General features: G+C 47.3%; 1 protein-coding gene and 2 non-coding genes across 3 annotated transcripts; all 3 read left to right on the top strand.

The window, feature by feature from the left end:
• The first annotated feature begins 2,998 nt into the window (after positions 1 to 2,998).
• Positions 2,999 to 3,831, top strand: LOC123066030 (BAG family molecular chaperone regulator 2). The gene has a single exon (XM_044489198.1). It carries the CDS (start codon positions 3,116 to 3,118, stop codon positions 3,602 to 3,604), a length of 489 nt encoding a protein of 162 aa, XP_044345133.1. The 5' UTR covers positions 2,999 to 3,115; the 3' UTR covers positions 3,605 to 3,831.
• Positions 3,832 to 5,310: 1,479 nt separating this feature from the next.
• Positions 5,311 to 5,396, top strand: TRNAY-GUA (transfer RNA tyrosine (anticodon GUA)). The gene is given in 2 exon segments: positions 5,311 to 5,347; positions 5,361 to 5,396. It is a non-coding gene; the product is annotated as a tRNA-Tyr (tRNA).
• A 3,733-nt stretch (positions 5,397 to 9,129) lies between these two features.
• TRNAY-GUA (transfer RNA tyrosine (anticodon GUA)) lies at positions 9,130 to 9,215 on the top strand. The gene is given in 2 exon segments: positions 9,130 to 9,166; positions 9,180 to 9,215. It is a non-coding gene; the product is annotated as a tRNA-Tyr (tRNA).
• Positions 9,216 to 10,157: the final 942 nt, after the last annotated feature.

Below are 10,157 nucleotides of genomic sequence, written 5' to 3'. Positions count from 1 at the left end.
TTTAGCCAATCCGCCACTTCGGATGTTCGAGCCAACTTCACCTTTTTCTCCGGGCAGTGGATCCTTCAGGGCGCCAACGTGCCTGTCCGGATGGAAGAGACAGTGGATTCCCTGAAAACTGCTTTATAATTTAAGTTTCTCTTAGGTATTTTCTTGTGATGTTGATATTTGAAAAATATATAGCCTATCTTGAAAAAAGTAGACATAGATGTAAACAATTTTTCCTCTAAAAAAAAGAGAAATATGAAACTCATTTTTGTTAGGGTAGGATGAAACTCATTTTAGTACATAGACTTCAGTTTGAAGAAAAAAGTTGTGTCCACATGACATACGTGGTAAGGCCAACTCCACCGCGCGACCCCATCTTGTCCGGATGCGTCCGTTTGGGGTAAAACAGACGAATAGCGCGGCCCAATGCGCGGCCTCAAACAGACAAATGTCCGAATTCCGTCCGTTTTCGACCCATCCCCGGCCCAAAGTTGCGCTCGGTTTGGGGTGAAACGGACGCGCGCGGACGACCGCGACGCGCGCCCTTGTCCCCCCGTGGCCCGCCTGTCGGGGACACTAGTAGTCCCTCCGCTCCCAATGCTTCGACCCTCTCTCTCCCGCCCCACCCCGCCCCCGGCGCCGACGCCGGAGCCGCCGCTATTCTCCGGCCGCCTCTTCACCGCACAACCCCCGACCGTCCATACCATACCACGTGTAGACATGGCCGCCACCACGCGCGCGCTTTCGCCGTAGTTTTGGCCGTCAATCGATGAGGTTTGGCCGTCGCCGTCTTTGCCGGTGGCAGAGGAGACACGACCGCCGGCGACGTACCACGGCGGCCGCCGCAGCTTCCGACGGCTCTAGAGTGGCCAGTAGTCGGCCGACAACCACCCCTGCTGCGTCGAGGTGATCATCGCGGCCTCTTCGCCACCACGACCGCAAGGTGTTCGACATTTTGCCCACAAAGGTATGGATAGTGGAGACGAGTTTTTCTTCCACCACTTCCTTTGTTCATCGGACGATTCGTCGTCGGGTGATGAAGATCTTGTGGTGGCTGCATTGGTGGTTCACGACCACATTCAACGGCAGCTTCCTCGGTACAAGGGGGTCAGTCCCTGGCCGTGCTCCCAACCTGAACCGCAACAGGGAAAGAGGCCACGCCCTGCTCTATGCCGATTACTTTTCCAACAAACCGCTCTTCAAGACGGATAAATTTCGTCGCCGTTTTTGAATGGCAAAGCATGTGTTCAATCGTATCCGAGAGGGAGTGGTTGCTCATGACCCATACTTCGAGTGCAAGACGGATGCCCTTGGCAAGCTTGGGTTCTCCTCTTACCAGAAATGCACTGCGACCGTCCGCATGCTTGCGTATGGAATTCAAGGCGATCTGGTGGATGAATATGTGCATATGAGCGAGACAACATGCCTGATGTCAATGTACAAGTTCTGCCAGGCTGTGATCGAGGTGTTTGGCCCAGAGTACTTGAGGCAGCCAACTGCCGCTGATACAGAAAGATTGTTGGCGACCAACGCAGCTAGAGGCTTTCCAGGCATGCTTGGCAGCATAGATTGTATGCACTGGGAGTGGAAAAACTGTCCATTTGCTTGGCAGGGCCAGTACAAGGGGCATGTCAACGCGCGCACTGTCATATTAGAAGCGGTGGCATCGCAGGATCTTTGGATATGGCATTCTTTCTTCGGCATGGCAGGTTCTCACAATGATATCAACGTGCTGCAGCGTTCTCCAGTCTTCGCGAGGCTTGTAGAAGGCCGCTCCCCACCTGTCAACTTTGAGATCAACGGCCACCAGTACAACAAATGATACTATCTAGCTGATGGTATATATCCTCAGTGGTCAAATTTTGTGAAGACAATCTCGAAACCTCAAGGTGAGAAGAGAAAAAGATTTGCCCAAATGCAAGAGAGTGCTAGAAAGGATGTTGAACGTGCTTTTGATGTGCTTCAATCCCGATGGGGCATCGTTCGATACCCTGCACTATCATGAGATGACAAGAAGCTTTGGGAGGTGATGACTGCTTGTGCGATCATGCACAACATGATCGTCGAGGACGAGCGTGATGACAATATCTTCGACCAAGGATTTGATTTTCAAGGTGACAATGTTGAGCCCCTGCACCAAGAACCGGCCACGTTTGATCAGTTTGTCCAGTTCCATCGTGAGATGCGTGATTGGCAAACTCATATGGATCTTCAAAATGACTTGGTTGAGCACGTGTGGGAGCATATTGGCAACCGATAGATGTATTGGTTCGTTTTATGTTCATTCAAGACAATTTCGATTTGGTTGTAAAACTTTCTTTATTAGAGACAATTTTGATTGGGTTGTAAAACTATTTTAATTTTAAACAATTAATATTTGGACGTGCAAACTTGTTTCCATATGAAAATATGGGCATTTTAGGCCCTGGCGGACGGGATGGGGCAAACGGTTGCGGCCGCGCACTGGGCGCACGTCCACCGCATTTCAGGACAGGTCCGGACACGACCCCATTGCCCTACCCAAACGGACAGAAGTCGGACAAAACGGACATCCGTTCGGGTCGCGCGGTGGTATTGGCATAAGCAATTCATTCATACTATTAAAAAAAAGTTGTGGAGAATACGGCACACCAGCTGTGTTCTTGATGAACAATGTAATAAAATACGGAGTAGTAAAGAAATGGAGACGAACGACAACAAACCTAACCAATTTGCAGCCGGTGAGAGGATTCCGTCGGCCCCGCCATTCATGCAGATGCAGAGACCGCGTTGCCACCTCCACATGTGCTGCCGATCTCGCCGTCTCAGCAACAGCAGACAGGTGTCGCACAACTCAGCGTATACCACACCCGATTAGCGCTAATCTATTCCCGCTAAGCTTCGCCTAGTCAGCACCCATATCTTAATTCTCCCTTTTCGCGCCCGCGCCCGCGCACGGCTCTCGTCCCTCCCTGTCGCCACTGCCGACCTTGTCCTCATCCTCGGCACCTTCTTCCCCTTTAAAATCCCAAGCATCTCTCCGTCAAGCCTCACGCACCACAACATCCATCGATCCAGCGATCATCCAGCATCACGCATACACACGAGGCAGGCAGAGAGAAGCAGAGAGGACTCGGCAGAGGAGGAGATGGTGAAGATTCCGAGCCCGAGGAGGCTGTTCAGGAGCCGGTCCAAGAGCACGACCGGCAGCATCGGCGGGGTGGACATGTGCGCCATGGTGGCCGAGCACGAGAGGATCGAGTGGGAGGTGCGGCCCGGCGGGATGCTGGTGCAGAAGCGCCGGGGGCCGGACGACGACGCCGTGGTCGAGGCCATCCTGGTGAAGGTCTGCACCGCCGGCGGCGCGTGGCAGCACGACGTGTCCATCGACGCCACCGCCACCTTCGGCGAACTCAAGGTGCTGCTGTCGCTGGCCACCGGGCTCTGGCCCAGGGAGCAGCGGCTGCTGTACCGAGGCAGGGAGCGGGACGACGGCGACCACCTGCACATGGCCGGCGTCCAGGACAAGGACAAGGTGCTCCTCCTGGAGGACCCCGCCGTCACGGAGAGGAAGCTCCGGTCCACCACCCTCGCGCAGCTCATGGGGGTGCCCTGCCATTCCTTCATCCAAGTCTAGTATAGAACCCGCACACCCTCTCCTGCCGGCTGTTCTCGCGGTTTGTTTGGGCGAAGATCTGCTAGGTGTGTTAACCGAGTGTTAGCAGCGTTCATTTCTTTCTTGTGCAACGTTAGGATACAATACAGCACAGCACAGTACATTTTGTAAATTACTCTAGTTTGTATAAGGAGACAATGACAGTGACTATGTTGCGTATAAAAATGTACGGTGCATGCGTGTGCTCATTCTCTGTTGCTGGCTCGTTTACACTCTTCTGACAAAATTGGCTACACAGTTCACACTATGCTACACATGCATCTCTTGCAGTTTATCTGTGTGTACATAGCATTCTTCTGACGAAATAAGCAATACAGTTCATATTGTGCTACACATGCAGTCTGACAGAATCAGCAGGACAATTCACACTGTGCTAGCACATACTCCATGAACAGTGCTGGTGGAATATGCACAGTGTGAGTTGGGAGTACTATCTACGTTTAGCAATTTTCTCCACCAGCATGTACTGATGTACATCTATTCTTTCATGTCGAAATTGACCTATGGCAAGCAGCAGAGCAGGTTTACGGTTACCAAACATGTAACCGCCAGCTCGCCTGGACAAAAGCTGGCCTGGACAAAAGCCGGCCTCCTTTAACGGGCAGCTCACCGGCCGGAACTACTCCGCAGCACCCACCGACCAGTGGCGAAAACGTTGGGTGGATCATGGCAATCGTCAGTGCTACGAAACCGGAGCATAATGCTAGCTGTTGTTACGGTTTCCGGTAACTGCCCCGGGAATCGGAGGCCGGCCAGCGACTCGCCTCTCGCCAAAATTTCAGCGTACGCGTTCCATCCAGGCATTGCTAGGCTGCTAGCTAGCTGTTTCCACTGTACCCTGCACATCAGAGCCAAGTCAAGCGGCAGCGGTGCAGCCTGGAGTTCAAGAACTTATTCTTCTTCAGAGAAGGTTTCACCGCAGTTAAGTACGTCGACGGATGATCGAGCAGAAGTGTGGATCGACCACAACTCGGATCATATGTAGACAGCGACGCGCGATAGGACCGCGACAGATGGTAATATCCAACGGGGGTCAGGGGAGGGGCATGTATCTGCAGCTGCAGCTGAGATGGCGCTGTCGAGCACGCACCCAGGTCCCCCGAACTCGTGCCGGGAAGAGGGGGCAGTGGCTTCAATGCATGCGCCCGGCGCGATCCCAGGCCCGTCCCCGCGGCTGGCTTATCCGACTCCGCGCTATCTGCGGCACGTCGGCCGGCCGCCGTGGTCCCGAGCGCCCGGCTGGTCGGCGCCGCGGCCGCGTACGTGTGGCGCCATGTGCGTGGCGTACCCTGTCTGTCGGCCGGCGAGACGTGCGCGATCTCTACACCCTTGGACACTGCTACTGTGCTGCGCTGACGGGTAGTGACGGGACGGCGAAGCTTGGGCTGCCTGTCGAGCATTCGGAGCCGGTAAAATTTGTGAAGCTGAGATTATTTTTTAACGGATGTTGTGCACAAAAACTATCTGCAAATCGTATGAGAAACAAACTCTCCGTGGTTAATTTGCTCGGGAAGTCCTTTTGAGAACTAATTTCAGTAAAACAGTACTCCCTCCGTAAAGAAATATAAGAGCAGTTTAGATGAATATGATCTAAACCGCTCTTATATTTCTTTACATATGGGAGCGCCAATGATTTATTTTATGAAAGAGAAGATTTTTATCACAAGCCGACTTTAGCTCAGTTGGTAGAGCGGAGGACTGTAGTGTATGCAGATTAATCCTTAGGTCGCTGGTTCGAATCCGGCAAGTCGGACTTACACAATTTTTTGTTAATCTCTTTTCCAATTATATTTGTACAGTGTTTGCCCAACAAGTGAAACTGTCGGCAATTCTTTGAGCCGTCGGAGCGCTTCCTTTTGCTATTGTACTCACAACAACTTTTTTCTTCTACCCGTTGCACCTTTATGAGATTTCGTCCGTGGATGCCATAAATCAGAAAGATGACAATTAGTCATCTTAGCAGTTTATAACAACGAATTTGCTAAAGGGATTAACTAAGTCTCATCTAAATTCTATGACATTTGATTCTATGGGGAGATTCGTGCAGTTTATTGGATTTTTTCATGTTAATGTCGCTTAATGAGTCTTACTTAATTCCCATCTAGAAGAGATCTAGCTCTTTATTGGATTTCTATTTCTTTTATTTTCTATATATATCACATGTGGCCGTCTTGTGTTTGTAATATGACTCCATCAATGTGAAATTATGCCTTTGTACGTCTATGGTTTTTCTCGTAAAAAAATGTTCTGCTGTCTCCTGCTTTATCTAACAACTTTTTCATGTAGATCTAAATAGTATAGTCTGTTTATGTTACAATTACGTGGATCTAACAGTTGTGATCTTCTAAAAAGAGACAATTCATCACATCGGTATTTTGATTTTCTATAAAAAAAACCGCGCATCTTTCTATTTTCATCTGTATCGTAACTCTAATACACAATACTTCCCCGTCTTAAAATAAGTGTCTCAAGCTTAGTACAACTTTGTACAAAGTTGAGACACTTATTTTGGGACAGAGGGGGTAGATATAAATAGACGATTGTTTAATACGATACCATTCAGAAGTCAAGTCGAATGCAAACATGATGAAATTTTTATTATTCTCTATCATTGACCTTGATAAATATACAAGGCCACATGGTATATGATACCATTATCATTAGTTCAACAACCTTAGAGGGAACACTACATCCCTTCTTGCACCCCTCCACATACTACACACTTGCATCCCTCGGGAACACACACGTCAGGATTTTTGGGTGAGGGCACTCTAGGTATCTTATTGCAGTAAGCTCTACAATCATCGATTTGACAAGGGCCACTTTTAAGGACATGTCTGCACTGGAGGGAGGTTGCCATATCTAGGTATCAAAAGAGGAAATAAGAAAAGTTAGAGCATCCCAACATACATATAATACAATTCTTGAAGAGTAGATGTTGAAGATAATATTGTCTACTCCCTAGATACCTGAAGATAGAATGAGGAGTGCCAGGGCGAAGAGTAAAATATTCATATTTTTCATCTCTTGGCTGCAGGCTCAAGAGCGTCGGGATTCTAAATTGCGGACTAACAAGTCGCCACAAAGGGGATGAGTTTTGTCTCTATGGATTGTTGGGCTAACCAGATGTGAGTAGGCTCTTTTTATAGTGGATGCGTGCTAATACAAACAGAGAAGATTACTTGTAATTATTTAAGAATAGACGCGTAGCCAAAGTATTTGCAAAAAAAAGAACACGTAGCCAAAGAATATTTTGCTAAATCAAGAACAAGATTTGCAATAAGTTGAGAAGATATTGATTTGATTAGTGCTCGTAAAGAGAACGGTTGTAAGGAATTTAGAAGAAAAAAGTGTAGACAATTAGGAAAAAAATCTTATAGTTTATAAGCTAAGGAGATCAACTGTAGTAAATCAAGAATAAGATCTACAATAAATTAGGGGCGAGGCAATATCTGTTGGATAAAGTTAGCATGTTTCCGAATTTTTTTTCTGCAAAAATGGACTCTCCATGTTATTTTGATTCTGTTTTTGTGATACTGTAATTTTTCGGATTAATTTTTACATATAGTGTGGATTTTCCTCCGGAAAACGTGGCGGAATGATGTGGTATGCTAGTGTAGACCGCACCTAAGAAAACTTTTGACCACACAGTAGGGAGACGAGGGCACGGCTATGTGCCGCTCATTGAGAGGCGCACGACTGCCTTGTGTACAGCGGGCTGGTGGTGGGCTGGCCCAATAAGACATGGCTCGTCATGCTGACGTGACTTAAATATTATTTTTCTTCTTTATTAGATTTTGAATGCATATATTTCAAAAACTTGAATTAATTTAAGAAATTTAAAACTACGAATTTGGAAAAGCATTTACATCTAGAATGTCAAACATATATCACTAGATTCATCAAAAGATGTAGTTTCATATTTTTTATATTTTGTATTGTACATATAAATATTTTTCTCTACAAACTTGATCAGAATTTGTAAGTTTGACTTTTCAGAAAATCTGTACGCACTACATTATAGATTGGAGGGAGTATATAAAAAAGTTAGCACTATTTTAAAAGAGCTAGGGCAGAGTGGCGCATGCTCTACAACGTGACTTAAATTGATCAACCATCTTCATCATGGCATCACATATAGTTCATGCCGTTTGCTCTGTTGTATAGTTTCTTTGCCGTCAGGCTTTTGATGCCCGTGTAAGCTCAGTGCTCCATGTACGCCTCTTTGCTCTCTTTCTTATTAACAAAGATCAATGAACTGGCACTAGACGGCATTTGATAACCTACGGAACAAGTCGAGCAGCAACAGCAGCAGTTCTTTTCGCAAAAAAGAAAAGAAAAAAGCAACAGGAGCAGTTCAGCCTAGAATCTTTATCCTCTTTTTTTTATAGAGAGAGGGAGTTCAGCCTGGAATTTAGGGCCTGTTTGGTTTGTGTCCTGGCCATCGTGCCTGAAAAAAGTCAATGCCTGGAACGAGCCCGAGAGCATCTGTGTTTTATGCCTGCGCAGGCTGGCCTGGGACAAGCACGTTTGGTTGATGCCCTGGCCTCAAAAAGCATTAGAGAATATTTTATAAGGTAAGAATGTGTACGGTTGTGGAGCCCACTGAACTAGCAAAATATTTTAGTACTAATGTACAACCAGGCACGCGCCAGGCATGTGAAATCGTTCGCCTGGCTCCAGGCTAATGGTGGTGCCTGGATTTGCCCAGGCTAATGATGGTGACAGGCTCTTCCAGGCCAGGCATTTTGTCACACGCTCAGGACACTATCCAAACATGTCTCAGGCAAGTTTCAGGTACGCTTGTGGTCAGGCACCAAATCGCCAGGAAGGCAGCCAAACTGGCCCTTAGTTACTGTTGGCAGAGAAAGAAGAGAATTCACCGCAACCAAGTACGTCGACGGCTGATCGACTGGAATTGTGGATCGATCACATCTCGACGGATAGAATTGAAAAAAGAATACTGTACTTCATTTGCCATAGCTCATCGGTTTGTTTTTCCTCACTGGCTTTCATGGTAATGTCAAAATCACGGGCAAACATGCGTCTCCATACACAATCACAAGATTCTTGACAAAATCCCTCCTCAAGACGCTCAAGTAAAACTCCGATGAAATGCTCCCCTTTCTCGGTTCCAATTTCACAAGAAATCCTTTTTGACCTCTATCAAAATACCCACAGATCCTCCTCTAGAAGGAGAAGAGATTCAGTCAAAATCAGAGTCTACATGCAGCATAGCTGAGGTAGTCCTCTACTCCTGTATATATATCATGGTTTCTTGCAGGCCCGCAAAATGTAGATTAGGTTTCTAATAAATGCATTTCATTTTCTCATTGTCCCCTAGTCCCCTCTAATTCCAAATAACACCACCAACCATTTCTTTGCTCTACTTGTTTACCTCGAGCACTGTTGATTAGTAACTCTGCATTTGGTGCACTGATATAATCGTTGTGTATTATATTAGCATAATTCGAGTCTAACGCAGACCGACCTTAGCTCAGTTGGTAGAGCGGAGGACTGTAGTATTTGCAGATCAATCCTTAGGTCGCTGGTTCGAATCCGGCAGGTCGGACGGTTGGCGGTTATTCCTTTTGTGCGTCTTCTTTTTTTATCCTCGTCATGACGATGAGGGGCCGCTTGATTGGGATCTTTCGGTGGATCCTTTTCCCTCTTGGGCCTTAACGTGGGTCCAATTTAGATCCACTAAATATAATTCATCTGGTTCAATTTTGTGCGTACGTATTTTCTCTTCTTTTTTTACCCTCGTCATGACGATGAGGGGCCGCTTGATTGGGATCTTTTGGCGGATCCTTTTCCCTCTTGGGCCTTAACGTGGGTCCAATTTAGATCCACTAAACATAATTCATCTGGCCGATCAAATTCGAAATGCACAGCCACGTTGGGAGCTCCTATACAGCGCTGCAAGCGCCCGTTAATGATCCGGCGCCTGCAGGGCTGCTAGCATGGGCCGGCCCACCAGTGTGCTGCCCTAAACTTTTCCGAAAGAGAAACACGCTAGCATGATCCGAAAGAGGCACGCTCGTGCTTCTCGCGGAATCACAACTGTGCCTCTCGCGGAAGCAAAACCGTGCCTCTCGCGGAAGAAAAAAAAAGAAAAACACGTCCTTTTTCGTTTCCGAGGAGGTACGGCCGTGCCTTTGGCAAAAGCACAAACACGCCTCTCGCGAAAACAAAACATTGCATCTCGTGGAAGAAAAAAAACATTTTTTTTCGTTTTCGAGAGGCACGGCCGTGCCTCTCGTGAAAGCACAACCGTGCCTCTCGCGGAAGCAAAACTGTGCATCTCTCGGAATGAAAAAAAAACAGAAAACGTGTTTTTTCCGTTACCGAGAGGCACGGCCATGCCTCTCGCGAAAGCACAATCGTACCTCTCTCGAAAGCAAAACCGTACCTCTCGCGGAAGAAAAAAAACAGAAAACGTGTTTTTTTTCTGTTTTCAAGAGTCACGGCCGTGACTCTCGTTAAAGCAAACTATGCCTCTCGCGAAATAAAA

The sequence above is a fragment of the Triticum aestivum genome, chromosome 3B (genome assembly GCF_018294505.1).
Source record: "Triticum aestivum cultivar Chinese Spring chromosome 3B, IWGSC CS RefSeq v2.1, whole genome shotgun sequence".
Lineage (NCBI taxonomy): Eukaryota > Viridiplantae > Streptophyta > Magnoliopsida > Poales > Poaceae > Triticum > Triticum aestivum.
Note: the sequence above shows the minus strand (reverse complement) of the source record. Positions and strands in the feature narration are given on the sequence as shown.